General features: G+C 41.0%; 1 protein-coding gene across 2 annotated transcripts; it reads right to left on the bottom strand.

Annotated features, from left to right (window-relative positions):
• Positions 1–673: 673 nt before the first annotated feature.
• Positions 674–20260, bottom strand: LOC311117150 (NLR family CARD domain-containing protein 3-like). Of its 2 annotated transcripts, none has more exons than XM_084192131.1 (7): positions 20141–20260; positions 11951–12055; positions 10127–10180; positions 3665–3781; positions 3289–3373; positions 2930–3158; positions 674–2552 (listed from the first exon to the last, which is right to left on the bottom strand). In XM_084192131.1, exons 3-7 carry the CDS (start codon positions 10162–10164, stop codon positions 793–795), a joined length of 2229 nt encoding a protein of 742 aa, XP_084048257.1. In that variant the 5' UTR covers positions 10165–10180; positions 11951–12055; positions 20141–20260; the 3' UTR covers positions 674–792. The 2 variants fall into 2 exon arrangements, with proteins under 2 accessions (XP_084048257.1, XP_084048258.1); XM_084192132.1 differs by having other exon boundaries at positions 20021–20255.
• Between the last annotated feature and the right edge of the window lie 1505 nt (positions 20261–21765).

The raw sequence follows: 21765 nt of genomic DNA on the forward strand, positions 1-21765 counted from the left end.
GGTGTGTCCAAACTTTTGACTGGTACTGTACATAAATGAATGAATGTATCATTATTAACAATAGATAACATGTTTCTAAATTAATCATTGTGTGTGCGTGTGTGTGTGTCCAGTGTGTGTGTCCAGTGTGTGTGTGTCCATTGTGTTTTTGTGTCTGTGTGCCCAGTATGTGTGTGTGTGTGTCCAGTGTGTGTGTCCAGTGGGGGTGTGTCCAGTGTGTGTGTGTGTGTGTGTGTGTGTCCAGTGTGTTTGTGTGTGTGTGTGTGTCCAGTGTGTGTGTGTGTGTCCAGAGTGTGTGTGTGTGTCCAGAGTGTGTCAAGTGTGTGTGTGGTCATTCAGTGATACAGGAATACTGACCTCAGAGTCTCCAGTCTGCAGTGTGGATCCTCCAGTCCAGCAGAGAGCAGTCTGACTCCTGAGTCTCCTAAGTGATTGTAGCTCAGGTCCAGCTCTCTCAGGTGTGAAGGGTTTGACTTCAGAGCTGAGACCAGAGAAGCACAGCCTTCCTTGGTGACTCCACAGCCTGACAGCCTGACAGAGAGATCATCATGATTTCACAAACACACTGTTAATTTAACACCAGTAGTGTAGAAGGACAATGGCAGATGCATTTGGTTTATTCTCTTAAACAACATATAGATTCATCTTCCATCTCCAAGAATTGTATGGTCATATTGTTATACTAATGTGAACATCAATGCATTGATTCAATATGTTTTTCAATAATACATATATTTCTCTAAACTGAATATTTCTTCCTGATGATTAGTACTTAAATGTCATTTTATGTACTCACAGAGCAGCTCTGGAGGCTTTGACCACTGGCAGCAGCCTCAGAAGACCTTCCTCTGATCTGGAGTATTTATTCAGGTCAAACACATCCAGCTCCTTTTCTGAAGTCAGCAATACAAAGACCAGAGCTGACCACTGTGCAGGTGACAGTTCTTCTTCTGAGAGACTTCCTGATCTCAGGTAGCTTTGGATCTCCTCCACTAGAGAATGGTCATTCAGTTCATTCAGACAGTGGAACAGATTGATGCACTTCTCTGGAGAGGGATTCTCCCTGATCTTCTCCTTGATGTACTTGACTGTTTCTTCATGGCTCTGTGAGCTGCTTCTTGTCTTTGTCAGTAGACCTCGTAAGTACTTCTGATTGGACTCCAGTGAGAGGCCCAGAAGGAAGCGGAGGAAAAGGTCCAGGTTTCCTGTCTCACTTTGTAAGGCTTTATCCACAGCACTCTTGTAGACAGTAACTTCAGTAACCTGCGGTTCGGCCATTAGATTCTCATTGTTGTTGATGAATGAGAGGAACACATATACAGCAGCCAGAAACTCCTGAATGCTCAGATGCACGAAGCAGTACACCTTGTCCTGGTGCAGCACACATTCCTCTTTAAAGAGCTGTGTGCACAATCCTGAGTACACAGAGGCTTCATTGACATCAATGCCAGCCTCTTTCAGGTCTTCTTCATAGAAAATCAGATTGCCATTCACAAGCTGTTGAAAAGCCAGTTTTCCCAGTGACAGAATGCTCTCTTTATTCCAGTGTGGACCTGTCTCTTCTTTCCCAAGATACTTTTCATTCTTCTGTTTGGTATGAAACACCACAAGGTGTATGAACATCTCAGTCAGAGTCTTGGGCATCTCTTCTCTCTTATGTTTCAGCATGTGTTCAAGGACGATTGCAGAAATCCAACAGAAGACTGGAATGTGGCACATGATGTGGAGGCTCCTTGATGTCTTTATGTGTGAGATGATTCTGCTGGCCAGGTCCTCATCACTGAATCTCTTCCTGAAGTACTCCTCCTTCTGTGGGTCATTGAACCCTCGTACCTCTGTCACCTGGTCAACATACCCTGAAGGGATCTGATTGGCTGCTGCAGGTCGGGTAGTTATCCAGAGGAGAGCAGAGGGAAGCAGATTTCCCTTGATGAGATTTGTCAGCAGAGCATCCACTGAGGTTGACTCTGTGACGTCACAACAGATCTTGTTCTTCTGGAAGTCTAGGGGCAGTCGGCACTCATCCAGACCATCAAAGATTAACAGAACTTTGTACTTGTCGTAGTTGGAGATTCTTGATTCTTTGGTTTCCATTGAGAAGTGATTGAGAAGTTCAATGAAAGTGTATTTTTCCCCTTTCATCAAATTCAGCTCCCGAAAAGGGAATGAAAATACAAATTGGACATCCTGATTTGCTTTTCCTTCAGCCCAGTCCAGAATGAACTTCTGCACAGAGACTGTTTTTCCAATGCCAGCGACTCCCTTTGTCAGCCCAGTTCTGATAAGTTTGTCTTGTCCAGTTAAGGGTCTGAAGAAGTCGTTACATTTGATTGCAGTCTCTGGTCTTGCTTGTTTCCTGGTTGTTGTCTCAATCTGTCTCAGCTCATGTTCATTATTGACCTCTCCTGTTCCACCCTCTGTGATGTAGAGCTCTGTGTAGATCTTATTGAGAAGTGTTGGGTTTCCTTGTTTAGCGATCCCCTCAAATACACATTGAAACTTCTTCTTTAGATTAGATTTGAGTTCACGTTGGCAAATCACAGCAAGCTCATCTGAATGAAGAAATAACACAGAGGATATTAATATTACGTCTGATTTAATGCCTACAGTATTGTAAAACTGTGTTATAAAGTTTAAATTATAATAATTTATTCTCTTAACTGTCTGTATAAATCTCTTATTGATTGTATTATTAATGTTCTCTCTCTCGCTCTCTCTCTCTCTCTCTCTCTCTCTCTCTCTCTCTCTCTCTCTCTCTCTCTCAATCACCACAACACATCCCTGCTGCTACTTGATGAGGTCACTAGGTGTTGTGTTAAGGCTGCTACAATATCACTGAGTTACACAGCTACTTTAGCTGTACTTTAGCTACAGCTTTTAAATGTTTTTTTTCTAAAACAGCATTCAACATGAAGCAGACAGCTCTTACTTTTCTCCAGTGTGTCAGCAAGCTCCTTCTGGTTCATTTTCCTCAGGACGTGCAGTGTGATCTTCAGAGCCCCCTCTCTGGCACTGCTCTCCTGCTTCTCATCTTCAGCATCCACCACTTCCTTATCCTGCTTCTGACTCTCAAAGCCTTCTGGGAGTTCTGGACTAAGAATCCTCTTGAACCTCTTCAGCTCGTTCTTCACAAATGTCATAATATTCTCTTCAAGCAACTGAAATAAATCAAGTATATAGGTTAAGCAAGAGACTAAATGCTTTCGCATTAACACATGAATGAATGATTGACAGATCAACTTTACTTGAGGTAAACAAAAAACAAATGTACATAACAAGACCACATACACTGAATATGGAGGCCAGGTCTGTTTGATGACTCTGGGAAGACTGACCACTGAGAATCACTGACTCTGATCTCTCCTGTTGGTTTCTGTGGACAAAACATGAGATTACATCTCCTCATCCAGGGAGTGCACACACACACACACACACAGACACACACACACACACACACACACACACACACACACACACACACACACACACAGGGAGGGAGGGAATGTTGTGTTAGTTTAATATTGTTTCAGGACTATGAAAATGGAAAAAAGGATTAGCCTATGGATTATGAAAACAACAAAAATAATTGGGAAAATGGGAGAGGAGAAATGACTAGAGACAGTGTTGTTTAACTCACTGACCATGACCCATGAGTTCTTCTTACCTTTGTTCACTAGAAAAGTCTCCCTCTCTGAAGTTTATAGGTTCACCCATAGACCGGTCACTCTTCATGGACACACAGCTGGGTACAGGGGAGGCTGGTCTCTCCTGCTTGATTGGGCTTCAACACAACAGAGACAAACATTACGTCTCTCATCTACTCTGAACTCAGATGGGGAAACAAGAGTTTCATTCCAAAACGCTATATATCCATTTTTAGCTTTTATAGTTTAAAGACATTATGAAAGAGATTGTTGTGTTTTTTCACTATCTAATCATGGTATGGGATTGTTCAATGACAGACATGTATTTGTTTAAAATCTATCACTTGATGGTTTCATTTCAGATAGACAAATAATCATGTTTTTTTGCAAAATGCTATATATCTTCCTTACTCAGAGAAATAAGTAGTACTGCTAGGTTTTACACAGTAATAATATATATTTCTGCCTCACTCTCAGAGAAATAAGTAGTACTGCTAGGTTTTACACAGTCAAATGTGACCGACCGGCTCGATTCGAACTTATGTAGCAAAATTTGAAATTGTGTTTTTTACATTGGATAAAAGTAGAGACTCAGCTAGAAAAAGGTATATAATCCACTACAGTTGATGAACAATGGGAAAGTAATTCTGCTTTGAAAGATGATAAACTTGTAACCTCATGTTTGAGAAAATGGCCTTTAAATGTTTTAGTTCACCTACTGGAGAGCTCTTCTTTATCTACAGTGGTGTTACTTTGGCAGATAATGTCACCCATCTAAATACATATTTTTTTATATATATAGTTAACTAAATGTATGGTGTTTCTGAGTAATTACTACTTTAGTAAGGATATACTTTATTCAGTACTACTGCAGTTACTAAATAATTCCAATAGATGGCAGCATAAGACCATGAATAACATTTCAGAAGATCAGTTTTAGTTATCTCCCTGGATACACCACCACTCCCCCTCACAGGAAAACTCCTGCACACGCTTTTTACTGTCCCTTTCCACACAGCTAACGCAAGAGGAACGACTGAAAAAGCATTTAACAGATTACTGTGAAATAATATAATGATGATTCATGTTTATTATTACCTATTTTGAAATTAATCTTGATTACTATAACGATTATCAATAAGCCTGAACATTAATTTAGTCACCTCTGGTCGAGAAAAACCTATTTTCCTAGTACATTCATTGTCAGATTCATCAACCAGCAGCGAGCACTCTGCCTTCTAGCACAAGCGAGGGGAATGTTGAGGTACATTTGCTAACCGGGAGAGTTGCATGATGTAATTTATTGGTGGGCTGGAAGACGCACTCTTGTCTTATCTATTCCGAGGTTGTTTAATCGATATATTAGATATTTTTAAATGCATGTATACTAGGGTTGAGGTTGGAGCATCTGACTAGTGATTATTTACCAGGGGTTCAACACCTGCTATAGTCACTATTTAATTGCTCTTCCAAAAGCATCACAGGCCTAATACGAGATATATAGCTAACTAAAGTAATGAGTTACCATTTTAGAAAATCATGGGACATATAGTATTTGGTTGCATGCTATTTTATGTCATATTGCTGCTTGTAGCCTATAACTGATGCTTCGTGGTCTTATGCTGCCATCTATTGGAAATATTTAGCAATTAAAAGTTATTAATTCACGTACAGACATTGGTGAGGCAGCTGAGAAATAAAGTGTATTAGATCAGTCTCAATCCTGCCCCACGCCAATTGCTGGTGTTACTTTGGCAGATAATGTCACCCATCTAAATAAATAGTATATATATATATATAGTTAACTAAATGTATGGTGTTTTTGGTTTATGTCAGTTTCGTTGTTTGTTATGCTATAAATGGTTATTTTATGGTTGTAAGTGATAAAATGAACTAGAAAATGTCATATTTTGTAATTCTGTGTAATTACTACTTTAGTATGGATATACTTTATTCAGTACTACTGCAGTTGCTAAATAATTCCAATAGATGGAAGCATAAGACCATGAATGACATTTCAGAAGGTTAGTTTAGTTTTCTCCCTGGATACACCACCACTCCCCCTCACAGGAAAACTCCTGCACACGCTTTTTACTGTCCCTTTCCACACTGCTAACGCAAGAGGAACGACTGAAAAAGCATTTAACAGATTACTGTGAAATAATATAATGATGATTCATGTTTATTATTAGCTGTTTTTATGCTCATGTTTTGAAATTATACTTCATTACTATAACGATTATCAATAAGCCTGAACATTAATTTAGTCACCTCTGGTCGAGAAAAACGTATTTTCCTAGTACATTCATTGTCAGATTCATCAACCAGCAGCGAGCACTCTGCCTTCTAGCACAAGCGAGGGGCATGTTGAGGTACATTTGCTAACCGGGAGGGTTGCATGATGTAATTTATTGGCAGGCTGGAAGATGCACTCTTGTCTTTTCTATTCCGAGGTTGTTTACTCCCAATTTCAGATATTAAGATCATTTTTTATAATACATTTATACTAGGGTTGAAGTTACCGCATCTGACTAGTGATTATTTACCCGGGGATCAACACCTGCTATAGTCACTATTTAATTGCTCTTCCAAAAGCATCACAGGCCTAATACGAGATATATAGCTAACTAAAGTAATGAGTGACCATTTTAGAAAATCATGGGACATATGGTATTTGGTTGCATGCTATTTTATGTCAATCATATTGCTGCTTGTAGCCTATAACTGACGCTTCGTGGTCTTATGCTGCCATCTATTGGAAATATTTAGCAATTAAAAGTTATTAATTCACGTACAGACGTTGATGAGGCAGCTGAGAAATAAAGTGTATTAGATCAGTCTCAAACCTGCCCCACGCCAATTGCTGGACTTTCACACAGAGGTTACTAGGTCACCCAATTCAAACCACATTTGAAAAATAAAACAAATGTGTCTTATTTATCAAGTGTTCTGTTTTGCAATTATACATATAATAAACAACAACAAAATAATCAAAACGCTATTTAATAATATAATTGTATTTACCAAGATCATATTATTACTAATAGTTTCTAAAAGTGTTCTAGGCTACCCTACCCTAGAATTAGGGGTTAGGGTTACGGCTAAAATAGGTTATAAGTAGGGTAAGAGTTTCTGTATAGCACTTTGTGACATCTGCTGGTGTAAAAAGGGCTTTATAAATACATTTGATTGATTGTTAGGTTTAGGGTTTATATGGCAAAAAACAGTATGGGTTTATGGCACTCTTGCTCCTCCTTGTGGCCGTATGTGGGTACTACATAACTCATTCAAGACATTTACATTTTAGTCATTTAGCAGACGCTCTTACCCAGAGCGACTTACAGTTAGTGAGTGCATACATTATTACTTTATTTTTTCATACTGGCCCCCAGTGGGAAGCAAACACACAACCCTGGCGTTGCAAACGCCATGCTCTACCAACTGAGCTACATCCCTGCCGACCCCATGGGTCTCCCTGTCTCGGCCGGCTACGACAGAGCCTGGATTCGAACCAGGATCTCTAGACCACTGCACCACTCGGGAGACCTGACACTTCATGACACTTGCTAGGCTCATAATCTGAGATTGCAACTGCGTCAGATCTACAAATCCATTAGCTAGACCACCCGATTAGACAACAATCACCCCATTATACCCATTTGGTTTGCAACTCAGTGAACCTGCGCATCATTCGCTCAATTTGATGCCTACGAACAAAGATTTCGATGCATATCAAATTACCCAGCAGCCATTTAGAAACAACAAGTCGTCCAAAAAATGGTTATTTCTTAATTAAAAAATGTATTCTGGCTGTTTAAATCGGCCACATCTTGAAAAAGACGATAAGGACATGCGTTTTGTTTAGATTGTACACTTTTCTCTTAAAACAAATATGTTTAACCATGACCAGAAAATGTTTAATGTTTGATGGCTATCCGCCAGCCATCGCCTCTTAAACTATATCTCACCTCACTATTGGTGACTACAACATGTACTCAGGTGAACAGAGTGCAAACTCACCAAGTAGCCAAAACCTAGTTAATAATAAGTTACCTGAGGTAAACCTACAGGGTTAACGCTCACCAAGTAGCTGTAACCTTGGTAATAATAAGTTACCTGAGGTAAACCTACAGGGTTAACGCTCACCAAGTAGCTGTAACCTTGGTAATAATAAGTTACCTGAGGTAAACCTACAGGGTTAACGCTCACCAAGTATCCGTAACCTTTTTAATAATAAGTTACCTGAGGTAAACCTACAGGGTTAACGCTCACCAAGTAGCCGTAACCTTGTTAATAATAAGTTACCTGAGGTAAACCTACAGGGTTAATGTTCACCAAGTAGCCGTAACCTTGTTAATAATAAGTTACCTGAGGTAAACCTACAGGGTTAACGCTCACCAAGTAGTTGTAACCTTGTTACTAATAAGTTACCTGAGGTAAACCTACAGGGTTAACGCTCACCAAGTAGCCGTAACCTTGTTAATAATAAGTTACCTGAGGTAAACCTACAGGGTTAACGCTCACCAAGTAACCGTAACCTTGTTAATAATAAGTTACCTGAGGTAAACCTACAGGGTTAACGCTCACCAAGTAGCCGTAACCTTGTTAATAATAAGTTACCTGAGGTAAACCTACAGGGTTAATGTTCACCAAGTAGCCGTAACCTTGTTAATAATAAGTTACCTGAGGTAAACCTACAGGGTTAACGCTCACCAAGTAGTTGTAACCTTGTTACTAATAAGTTACCTGAGGTAAACCTACAGGGTTAACGCTCACCAAGTAGCCGTAACCTTGTTAATAATAAGTTACCTGAGGTAAACCTACAGGGTTAACGCTCACCAAGTAGCCGTAACCTTGGTAATAATCAGTTACCTGAGGTAAACCTACAGGGTTAACGCAGGCAGGTCTCATTGATAACAATAGTGAAGCTGGCATTGTGACGCAGAACAATGGACTGGGAATAGAACGTTCTGAAGGCGAGTCGGTGCCAAGGAGCTCAATAGAACTAATAGGAGCTGGCAGGGTGAAAAATGCCCAAACATAAGGCCTGTTTTTTCGCGATTACTTCATAACCAGGGACAGAAGGTAATATTATGAAACTGGGCTCCATGGCGGATGCAATGAACTAATTTAATCAGAAATAAATGTTGTAAAAAATGTAACTTGAGGCGCCCCGAAAATAATATTCAAAAGGTTCAGTCCTTGGACACAGAGGGGTTAAACACTAAAGTTACCGTCCATCTAGTGAAGAGAGGAGAACCGGACAGAGGGATGGTAGGTAGCCAGCATCCGTCAACGAGAGAGGGAGAAGCCCTCCACGGTATTTAACAGGTGGAAGAAACAACCAGGGAGCTCCATCGGTCCACAAGAAATGCAGGCAGCCGGTGATGATGTAGTGGTAGCTAGGATAACTAGGATGCTGCTGGTAAAGAGTAGCTAGCTTAGCTAGCTGTACCGACTAGCTTGGCTAACTAGCAGGTCGTTCCTGTCCCTCGAAGATGATGACGAACCCGTTGAACCGCACAATTAAACAAGACTAGCGAGTGAAAAGGATCTGGCTACACTCATACTGTCACTGACCATTAAGCAAAAAAGCAAATTGAACAATAAACTTCGGTGTCTCAACACTGTAACGAACTCCGTCGTTATTTCCCAACATCACCTCAGACCACTCTGCGCGTAACTGGACAATATGCTTGGCGCCAAACCGTCCGTGGACGCGGACAGTTCTGTACGGGGACGCGGATAGTTCCAGAACGCGGACATGAGCAGAGCCACATAATAAACTAAACCAAGTCTTTACAGTGGCTTACATTAGTAATATTCATTTTTTATTATGGAAAACAAAATGATTCGTTTTTTAAAACAATGTTTTGAGATCTGGGCCCATATCCAAAAAGCGTCTCAGAGTAGAAAATGTGTCGTATAAGTGCTGAGAATAAAGCCATTTTAGTCCTACTCTTATGGGTATAAATTAAAGCTATGCATGAAGCCTCTTTATTCATAAGCGTCCCACCTAGTTGGCAGATATTTAGGACACCTCATGAGCTTTACTAACCAGTTAAGAGGTACCAGTAGGTGTCTTGATAATAGAAACATGCAGCGAGTCAGTGTTTCCTGTGCAACATGTAATTGCTTTGGAGCAGTGGTGACCTGTCATTCAGGTCAGAGCCCCACCTGTTTAGCAGATGCTCTTACCCAGAGCGATTTACAGTAAGTGCATTCATCTTAAGATAGCTAGGTGAGACATACAGATAATACAGTCAAATATACAGGATACGAACATTCAATTTCAGCTAAACAATGGATATATAGCGTTTTGCAATAAAAATAATAATAATTATCTACATCTAAAATCTATTAATTAAACATCTGAGAACAGTAATATTGAAGGTACCCATAAGCAACCATTTCTGATTATTGTGGAAATAGCATTAAGGAAATAAACTCTTAATAATTCTTAAACAAAATTGTCATCTCACCTCTTAGCTTCGGTGTCATGTTCCCCAGAGAGACTCATTTTAGACCACTGACCCCTAAACAGAGATCCAACATGTTGGTTGTAGTTAACACAGTAATTCTTGAATGTGAATTGTTATCATTTATTAATTATCTCTTACAAAACATTTACTAACAGACATATTGAAGCAGTCAGGCTATTTAATGCAATCAAATGAACATCTGGTTGTGACATCTCTTCTCCATGTTAACTGTCAATAATAATAATAAGTCACTGTTTGTTAAGGTAGTTATAGACAGTGCAGCAACACAAGGCCATGTCTCACAGTTATTTGTATTCATTAAAAGTCAGCCAATTATTATCTTTAAATCTGTTCTTTTCTAAACGTATCTGAGAATGTAGACAGAAGGGCTAAAACGGGCTTGATTGATCTGGGGGGGATCAGTGATCTATACAGAAAGGTTTTTTGCAACAATTAAGAGATTTTTTATTATTTAAAGTAGGCTAGGTTATAATGTATAACAGTAATTTTTTGTGTAAAGCAGATCAAGGTCTATACCTCAGCCAGTGGTGACCCGTCATTCAGGGCAGGTGGCCTTTCCTGTTTTGCATGTTATTTTGGCATTAATACGTGTCACATATCAGTTTGCAAAAAATGTAAAAATTATATATATATAATTGAGTTAATAAAGCCGCAAAAAAACATGGTCTCTTTTTTGTTTTCTTGAGTAAGGCAGCTCCAAAATGCAGGTGTTTCAGCCTAGCTCAGTGCTTTCTGTGGTGGTGGGTCAAGCCAGAAGACAATACAGAGCATTGCTTCGTGATTGGCTCAGTGTTCTGTCACTCATGGGGACACTACGTCACCGCCAAGTCTAAGGGTAGAGCTAGAAAATTCAAGCCCATTGGGTGCTGCCACAGAGTTACATTAGAAGTGCCCATTCAAGAAGGTCATTGGCCACAGATAAAATGACATCAAATCACATTATATCTACAGTAGCTTTGATTGGACTGATCATGTCAACATCATACTTTCAAAATCTTAGCCAGCAGTCATCATCACGAATCAAGTTGACAATCTACAGGCAAATCCTTTTTAATCCTTGTCATATGAAGAGAAATAATGAAGAGAAATGATAGGACAGCTGTTGGGACTCTGCTGTTGGGACTCTGCTGTTGGGACTCTGCTGTTGGGACTCTGCTGTTGGGACTCTGCTGTCGGGACTCTGCTGTCGGGACTCTGCTGTCGGGACTCTGCTGTCGGGACTCTGCTGTCGGGACTCTGCTGTCGGGACTCTGCTGTCGGGACTCTGCTGTTGGGACTCTGCTGTTGGGACTCTGCTTTATGTAGGCCCTAACAGTTTGTGGGCACCGTTTGTCACCGTTATAGTGCAATGAATGTATTGTTAGTGTTGTGTTGTGGAGTGGCTTTGTTGGCATGCATCCCCCTTTATTTATGTTTTGCCCCACCAAGATTGACATGCTAAAATCACCACTGACCTCAGCTATAGCCTAGATGACCAGCCTAAACCTGTTCAGATCAGTTCCCATAACGTTATAACAGTAACAGTAGCAGGACAGAGCTTGTAGCCTAGGCATGGTATTTTACACACCATTTCAAACGGAGACCATCAGGTTTGTCAGCATGATAAGTGATCATAGCTCAAACCTACTCTGACTATTGAATGTCTGACGTCGACCTTATAATAGTTTGTAGTTTAGCCTAGACTTACCAGGGTCTGCCCGTCTTTCCTACATATCAACACATTCATCCGACTTCTAATGTTACCGAGAAATATGTGCCACAGTTTCAACAGCCATTGTGTAACTGTGTAGGCTACACACTTACTTTCACGTTCATATGAGGAAATCACATTACTTCTTACAGTCGCTGGTGCAGCCGCCTGTTCTCTTGCAGATGAAGTAGCTTTTATAGGCAACTCATTCAACCAGCCTAAACAACAGTAAATAAAAGATGTCAAATGGTCAAAAGTCAATCCTGATATAGCCATGTACATCAAAGAGAGGTGTATTGCTACATATGTAGGATCTTAATTTGAGCCAGTTTGCTACAGCAGGAAAATAATCCTGCAGCAACAGGACATTTTAATTATTATGTTGATTATAATTAATGAAAAAATATATATATAGAAAAGTGGAATTGATCATCTTCAGAAACCTTTTTTAAAGCTTAAATACACTCAAATACACTACACGTTTCAGTTCTCCTGCAACTGGGTGATCAAATTAAGATCCTACATCTGTAGAGAGATTATGTCTTTATCTAAATAAGGCAGTTTGAGTTATTAGCAATAATGTTGCAACTGTCAGCTGCTGTAAACCTATGTGATTGGATGTTATAGACCCCCATCTGAACAGTTTCTTTCCCCATGCTGTGGCCCTGACCAACTGGCCATCTGGTCCATAGAGACTAAAGGACTATACACTCTACGCTGCACACCACATCAAGCCATCTCTGAACTGTACACTAAATAACTGAACTATACTGCATTAGCACTCTGTTCATCTCTCTTAGATATATTTATACTGGTACTGTATATGTATACCCACTGTACTGTATATCTGTATATCAACTGTATTCCCACTGTACTGTATATCTGTATACCAACTGTATTCCCACTGTACTGTATATCTGTATATCAACTGTATTCCCACTGTACTGTATATCTGTATACCAACTGTATTCCCACTGTACTGTATATCTGTATACCAACTGTATTCCCACTGTACTGTATATCTGTATACCAACTGTATACCCACTGTACTGTATATCTGTATATCAACTGTATTCCCACTGTACTGTATATCTGTATACCAACTGTATTCCCACTGTACTGTATATCTGTATACCAACTGTATTCCCACTGTACTGTATATCTGTATACCAACTGTATACCCACTGTACTGTATATCTGTATATCAACTGTATTCCCACTGTACTGTATATCTGTATACCAACTGTATTCCCACTGTACTGTATATCTGTATACCAACTGTATTCCCACTGTACTGTATATCTGTATATCCACTGTTCATTCTCTTATAGCTCTATGCTCACTCTTCCTAGTTGTCTATAATGTTGTACAGACATTTGTGTAAACTCTTCTGTCTGTATTCTGTCTCTAAATGTTGTCTATCACTATCACATGTAGAATTATGTGTACAGATGTAGGATCTTAATTTGATTACCCTCCACTGCAGAATAACTTTCCCGCAATGCAGGAAATGTAAAACTTGTAGTGTATTTGAGGTTTTAAAAGGCTTTTGAAGTTTGTAATTTCCACTTACAAATGCCAGACTTGAATTTCGCTTAATAAAAATGTATCAACCGCTACAAAAATGTCCATTAATTATAATTCACATAATAATTCACATCTTCTGTTGCTGCAGGAATATTTTCTGCTGTAGCAAACTGGTTCAAATTAAGATCCTACATATGTATGTGCAAATGTACTTGGCGAATAAAGGTGATTCTGATTCTGCAAAGGTTGAGTCTCTAGATTCCCTTGCTGCTCTGGGGAAATAATGAAATGGTTGTCATAGTGATTTAAACTGGGCCTGGTTATCTCCCAACTCTGAGGCCATGTCATTTGTTATATTTCACCCTATTGATAAAGGAAGCTAGAAGGCTGAACCCAGAAGACAACTCTAAATCAACACTTACTGATATTATCCTAAAATTATTTCACTCATATTGTTGTGTCTCTTTGTTCAACGGACGTCGGGTAGCCTGTGATATTAATATTGTAGAAAACAGTGGGGCAGGGCAGTGAACCCAGGTCGCTGGCGTAAAAGGCAAACACCCTAAGCATCGCAGCAATAGGGTTAAACCTAATTATAACCTGTCTATAGGGTTAAACCTATTGCTGCGATGGGAATTGTAACCTGACTCACACTGTCCCCTACAAAAGCAAGTCCCGTGCTTCGTCTACTCAGACCCCTCACACATCCGGGCCGTGCATTCTGATAGCCTCACAGACACCATACTACTTCTGACACCAATGTAGCAAACAGCGGGGCAGGGAAGCGACACCAATGTAATTCTCTGGCAACAGCTCTGGTGGACATTCCTGCAGTCAGCATGCCAATGGTACGCTCCCTCAAAACCTGAGACATCTGTGGCATTATAATAATAATACATTGTGTTGTGTGACAAAACTGCAAATTTTTTAGTGGCCTTTTATTGTCCCCAGCACAAGGTGTACCTGTGTAATGATCATGCTGTTTAATCAGCTTCTTGATATTCCACCCCTGTCAGGTGGATGGATTATCTTGGCAACGGATAAATGCTCACTAACAGGGATGTTAACAAATTTGTGCACAAAATCGGAGAGAAATATGCTTTTTGTGCAAATGGAACATTTCTGGGATATTTTATTTCAGCTCATGAAACATGAGACCAACACTTTACATGTTGCGTTTATACACTGCTCAAAAAAATAAAGGGAACACTAAAATAACACATCCTAGATCTGAATGAATGAAATAATATTATTAAATACTTTTTTCTTTACATAGTTGAATGTGCTGACAACAAAATCACACAAAAAATATCAATGGAAATCAAATTTATCAACCCATGGAGGTCTGGATTTGGTTTCAAATTAAAGTGGAAAACCACACTACAGGCTGATCCAACTTTGATGTAATGTCCTTAAAACAAGTCAAAATGAGCCTCAGTAGTGTGTGTGGCCTCCACGTGCCTGTATGACCTCCCTACAACACCTGGGCATGCTCCTGATGAGGTGGCGGATGGTCTCCTGAGGGATCTCCTCCCAGACCTGGACTAAAGCATCCGCCAACTCCTGGACAGTCTGTGGTGCAATGTGGCGTTGGTGGATGGAGCGAGACATGATGTCCCAGATGTGCTCAATTGGATTCAGGTCAGGGGAACGGGCGGTCCATAGCATCAATGCCTTCCTCTTGCAGGAACAGCTGACACACTCCAGCCACATGAGGTCTAGCATTGTCTTGCATTAGGAGGAACCCAGGGCCAACTGCACCAGCATATGGTCTCACAAGGGGTCTGAGGATCTCATCTCGGTACCTAATGGCAGTCAGGCTACCTCTGGCGAGCACATGGAGGGCTGTGCGGCCCCCCAAAGAAATGCCACCCCACACCATGACTGACCCCCGCCACGTCTGTCACATGTGCTCAGTGTGAACCTGCTTTCATCTGTGAAGAGCACAGGGCACCAGTGGCGAATTTGCCAATCTTGGTGTTCTCTGGCAAATGCCAAACGTCCTGCATGGTGTTGGGCTGTAAGCACAACCCCCACCTGTGGACGTCGGGCCCTCATACCACCCTCATGGAGTCTGTTTCTGACCGTTTGAGCAGACACATGCACATTTGTGGCCTGCTGGAGGTCATTTTGCAGGGCTCTGGCAGTGCTCCTCCTGCTCCTCCTTGCACAAAGGCGGAGGTAGCAGTCCTGCTGCTGGGTTGTTGCCCTCCTACGGCCTCCTCCACGTCTCCTGATGTACTGGCCTGTCTCCTGGTAGCGCCTCCATGCTCTGGACACTACGCTGACAGACACAGCAAACCTTCTTGCCACAGCTCGCATTGATGTGCCATCCTGGATGAGCTGCACTACCTGAGCCACTTGTGTGGGTTGTAGACTCCGTCTCATGCTACCACTAGAGTGAAAGCACCGCCAGCATTCAAAGTGAACAAAACATCAGCCAGGAAGCATAGGAACTGAGAAGTGGTCTGTGATCACCACCTGCAAAACCAGTCCTTTATTGGGGGTGTCTTGCTAATTGCCTATAATTTCCACCTGTTGTCTATTCCATTTGCACAACAGCATGTGAAATGTATTGTCAATCAGTGTTGCTTCCTAAGTGGACAGTTTGATTTCACAGAAGTGTGATTGACTTGGAGTTACATTGTGTTGTTTAAGTGTTCCCTTTATTTTTTCGAGCAGTGTATTTTTGTTTAGTATAGATTTACATTTTTGTCATTTAGCAGACGCTCTTATCCAGAGCGACTTACAGGAGCAATTAGGGTTAAGTGCCTTGCTTAAGGGCACATCGACAGATTTTTCACCTAGTCGGCTCGGGGATTAGAACCAGCGACCTTTCGGTTACTGGCACAACGCTCTTACCCACTAAGCTACCTGCCAAACACAAAGCTTCCAGCAGAGGTCAGTGCTCTTCTGACAGCTGTCAGATGGTAGTGTGACGTCCGAAGCTTCGACAGTCATCATCACGTAGTATTGTTACATTGATACGTTGTGTCGAATCAGTAGTGCTTTGAAAACTGCAACGGTGCATCGGAGCTCCGGTTTTAATCGTCCAATCCCTAGTGTCCACTGAATGTTGACTAGCAACAAGAAAGTGGTACCTAAAGGACACCCACCATGAGTGCCCATTGAAGTGGCTCCAGACGAGGACATCTGAAATAAAAACCCTCCAACTTACAATATGGAGTAAAAAAACAAGTGGAGCAAACCAGACCAAACCAGACCAGACCACACCAAACCAAACCAGACCAGAGCAAACCAGACCAAACCAGACCAAACCAAACCAAACCAGACCAAACCAGACAAAACAAACCAGACCAGACCAGACCACACCAAAACAAACTAGACCAAACCAAACCAAACCAGACCAAACCAGACCAAACCAAACCAGACCAAACCAGACCACACCAAACCAGACCAAACCAGACCAAACCAGATCAAACCAGACCAGACCAAACCAGACCAAACCAGACCAAACCAGACCAAACCAAACCAAACCAAACCAGACCAAACCCTGGGAGATACAAGACAGAAAGACTTTGTTCATCAACTTAAAGAAGCAGAGCTACAAAGAGGTGCCAGTCTTCTAACATCTCTAAGGCCAGCCAGAACACTGGACCAGCTGCTCTTCAATATCACATAACAGATGGAACCCTTCTGACTAAAGAGATGACAAGCAGAACACTGGACCAGCTGCTCTTCAATATCACATAACAGATGGAACCCTTCTGACTAAAGAGATGACAAGCAGAACACTGGGCCAGCTGCTCTTCAATATCACATAACAGATGGAACCCTTCTGACTAAAGAGATGACAAGCAGAACACTGGACCAGCTGCTCTTCAATATCACATAACAGATGGAACCCTTCTGACTAAAGAGATGACAAGCAGAACACTGGACCAGCTGCTCTTCAATATCACATAACAGATGGAACCCTTCTGACTAAAGAGATGACAAGCAGAACACTGGACCAGCTGCTCTTCAATATCACATAACAGATGGAACCCTTCTGACTAAAGAGATGACAAGCAGAACACTGGGCCAGCTGCTCTTCAATATCACATAACAGATGGAACCCTTCTGACTAAAGAGATGACAAGCCAGCACAGGCATAAGCATACTGTCTATTGAGGTGGCGCCAAGAGGTGCGGCCAACGTGCTAACGTCCAACCTCAAAATATAAATGGAAATACCAAAGCCTGTAACAACATGTAGTCGTGTCTGATATCTTTCACCTCATCTCCCTGTTACTGTTTGTTAAGGTAGTTATAGACAGTGCAGCAACACAAGGCCACATTCCTCTCAGCCCTTCCACTCTCTTAGGCTAATGTGTATTTATTAAAAGTAGACTATTTCTTTCAATCTGTTCTTTTCTAAACGTATCTGAGAATGTAGACAGAAGGGCTAAAACGGGCATGATTGATCTGAGGGGAAATCATTGATACATTCAGAAAGTATTTTTGCAACAAGTAGGACATTTATATTATGTAAAGTAGGCTAGGTTATAATATATAATAGCGGTTTGTTAGTGATATGCAGATGGAGGTCTATACCTCAGCTATAGCCTACATATCCTAGATGACCAGCCTAAACCTGTTCAGATAAGTTATAGGCCCATAGTTATAGGCCCATAACGTTATAGGCCTACCAGTAGCAGGACAGAGCATGTAGCCTAGGCATGAGCAATATGTGTATGTGTTATTTCATAGTTTTGATGTCTTCACTATTATTCTACAATGTAGAAAACAGTAAAAATAAAGAAAAATCCTGGAATTAGTAGGTGTGTCCAAACTTTTGACTGGTACTGTACTTCAGATATGGCCTACATATCCTAGATGACCAGCCTAAACCTGTTCAGATCAGTTCCCATTGGCTATCAGTAGCAGGACTGATCACCTACAAATCGGTGTTAAGTCTAAATAACAGGGCATGTAGCCTAAGTCCAATATTTTAACAACATTTCCTAAAGAGACCACCTGGGCCCGGTTTCCCTAAAGCACCTGAAGGCTAAGTTAATCGTTAGAACCTTTGTAGGAGTATTGTTAAATCTCCAAGCTGTTTCCCAAAACCATTGTTTCTTTATATTTACTATTTTCTACATTGTAGAATAAGAGTGAATAAGAGTGAAGACATCCAAATTATGAAATAACACATATGGAATCACGTAGTAACCAAAAAAGTGTTAAACAAATCAATATATGTTATATTTGAGATTCTTTAAATAGCCAACCTTTGCACACTCTTGGAAATCTCTCAACCAGCTTCTTGGGGTAGTCACCTGGAATGCATTTCAATTACCAGGTGTGCCTTCTTTTAATATGCCATTTAGCAGACGCTTTTATCCAAAGCGACTTACAGTCATGTGTGCATACATTTTTACATATGGGTGGTCCCGGGGATCGAACCCACTACCCTGGCGTTACAAGCGCCATGCTCTACCAATTGAGCTACAGAGGACCACATTTGTCATTTGTTCTTAAACGGATGAGGATGTCATTTGTTCTTAAAAGTTAATTTGTGGAATTTCTATCATTTACATTTACATTTTAGTCATTTAGCAGACGCTCTTATCCAGAGCGACTTACAGGAGCAATTAGGGTTAAGTGCCTTGCTCAAGGGCACATTTATGTCATTTAGCAGACGCTCTTATCCAGAGCGACTCACCAATTGGTGCGTTCACCCTATAGCCAGTGGGATAATCACTTTACACTTTACTATCCTTCTTAATGCGTTTGAGCCAATCAGTGCTAGAGGCGTCACTACAGACCCTGGTTCTATTCCAGGCTGTATCACAACCGGCTGTGATTGGGAGTCCCATAGGGCTGCGCACAATTGCCCCAGCGTCGTCCGGGGTAGGCCGTCATTGTAAATAAGAACTTGTTCTTAACTGACTTGTCTACTTAAATAAAGGTTAAATTAAAAAAGGTTGAGTCTCTAGATTCCCTTGCTGTGCTGGGGAAATAATGAAATGGTTGTCATAGTGATTTAAACTGGGACTGGTTATCTCCAAACTCTGAGACCATGTCATTTGTTACATTTCACCCAATTGATAAAGGAAGCTAGAAGGCTGAACCCAGAAGACAACTCTAAATCAACACTTACTGATATTATCCTAAAATCCTTTCACTCATATTGTAATGTATCTTTGTTCAACGGATATCGGCAAGCCTATGATATCAATAGTGTAGCAAACAGCGGCCAGGGCGGTAAAGCCAGGTCGCTGGCCAAAAAGGCAAACACCCTACGCATCGCAGCAATGGGAATTGTAACCTGACTCACACTGTCCCCTACAAAAGTCCCGTGCTTCGACTACTCAAACCCCTCACATGTCCGGGCCATGAATTCTGATGGCCTCACAGACACCATACCACTTCTGACACCAATGTAGCGAACAGTGGGGCAAGGAAGCGAACCCAGGTTGCATGTGGAAAAGGCAAACATCCTACGCATCGCGCTGTTGGCGCCAATTTGGTTACTTGGTTGGAATTGTGACGTGGCTCATTTAGCGAGGGTCAATACAATATAGTAGAACTATGATACAATCACATTTATCATATCAAATGTTAAATGTAGAACTATAATATATACATATATTGAATTTGACTTGCCCACATTCAGTTAGCTCCATTTTGTATGATTAAACTGACACGTACCTGTCTCATTAGAAGTCGACTGTTAGGTCTGGGTGTTTGACATCCATTCACTGTACTAAAATTACACCAGACATTACATTTCTCTACACACTTTATAATAATCCCTGGAAAGATTCTCACCTTTGTAGCCTGAATTCAAAACCAGAACATGTCAAGTCATTGAGATATTTTCAGTTCTGCTGAAAGAGCACCTTCCTGATGACTAGCGCTCTGTGTATTCTTATGGGTGAAGTCTGATCTGGAATGTGAAGCTAACGGAAATGTAGATAAGCTTTGAAAAAACAGTATATCTAGCTGGCATCATAGTCCACCCCTCAGGCTACATACAGGTTACAGCATGAAGCAGACATCAACAGCCGAGTTGTAGGCTACAACCTGGGTCGTATTCATTAGTTTACACTGCAGCCAACAGTTTTAAAATGTTGCAATAAACAGTTTTTTTTGTCATTTAGCAGACACTCTTATCCAGAACTACTTACAGTTAGTGAGTGCATACATTATTTTTCATACTGCCCCCCGTGGGAATCAAACCCACAACCCAAGCATTACAAACACCATTCTCTACCAACTGAGCTACATCCCTGCCAGCAATTCCCTCCCTTACCCTGGACCAATTGTGCACCACCCCATGGGTCTCCCGGTCGCAGCTGGCTACGACAGAGCCTGGATTCAAACCAGGATCTCTAGTGCCTTAGACCACTGCGCCACTCGGGAGGCTAGTTTACTCCAAACGCTGTACAACGTGACCTAAACAGTTTCCGTTGCCAAACGTTTTGCTACGGTAGGCATTAATGAACACACACAACCTGTTTTGAGGAAGTGTAAGTTGTTGTTAGTCTTTCCACAGTATTTTTTTTGTCTCTCTTTCACACAACACACCTTCCTGAGTGAAAATAGTTAACAGTAGATTAGAAAGAGAAAATGTTGTTGCTTGTTGTGTTTTAAGCCTGTTTTGAGAAGGCAAGTCTATAGACCTATGATACAGTACACTCTTAGAAAAAAGAGTTCCAAAAGGGTCCTCTGGCTGTCCCCACAGGAGAACGCTTTTGGGTTCCAGGTAAAACCCTTCTGGCTTCCATGTAGAACCCTCTGTGGAAAGGATTCTTCATGGAACCCAAAAGGGTTCTACCTAGGACCAAAAAGGGTTCTACAAAGGGTTCTCCTATGGGGACAGCCAAAGAACCCTTTTAGATTCTAGATACTGTAGGAGCGATCACCCTGGGGCACACAAATGGAAACAGAACTAATTCACATCCCACATCTAATTTATATTGAACACATGCTAAGGAGAGTAGGCTTATTATAACACTCTGTCCACCAAAAAACTCATCAACTATATGAATACACATAACAATATCATCAACTATATGAATACACATAACAATATCATCAACTATATTAATACACATAACAATATCATCAACTATATTAATACACATAACAATATCATCAACTATTTGAATACACATAACAATATCATTTTACATTACATTTACATTTTAGTTATTTAGACTCTTCTACAAGTGTCTGGAACTCTATTGGAGGGATGTGGAATCATTCTTCCACAATAAATTCCATAATTTAGTGTTTTGTTGATGGTTGTCTTCAATTAGGTTGAGACCTGGTGACTGAGACGGCCATGGCCTATTGTGAAACATCAGCAAGTTCAGCAGTCTTCATCACTGAAGCTCCTGCCAAACGTGCCCCAACAATCACCAATCGATAAGCTCTTCCCGAGCAGGGTC

The sequence above is a fragment of the Coregonus lavaretus genome, assembly GCF_964263955.1.
Source record: "Coregonus lavaretus genome assembly, contig: HAP1_SCAFFOLD_253, whole genome shotgun sequence".
Classification (NCBI taxonomy): Eukaryota; Metazoa; Chordata; class Actinopteri; order Salmoniformes; family Salmonidae; genus Coregonus; species Coregonus lavaretus.

Bases quoted from the DNA above. Each gene is read 5' to 3' on its own strand.
- LOC311117150 (XM_084192131.1), bottom strand. From the start codon at position 10,164: ATGAGTCTCTCTGGGGAACATGACACCGAAGCTAAGAG. The intron at 3,374-3,664 runs GTAAGAAGAACT...TTTTGTCCACAG, and splicing joins GACTTTTCTAGTGAACAAAG to AAACCAACAGGAGAGATCAG. The intron at 2,553-2,929 runs GTAAGAGCTGTC...TTCTTCATTCAG, and splicing joins TGCTGACACACTGGAGAAAA to ATGAGCTTGCTGTGATTTGC.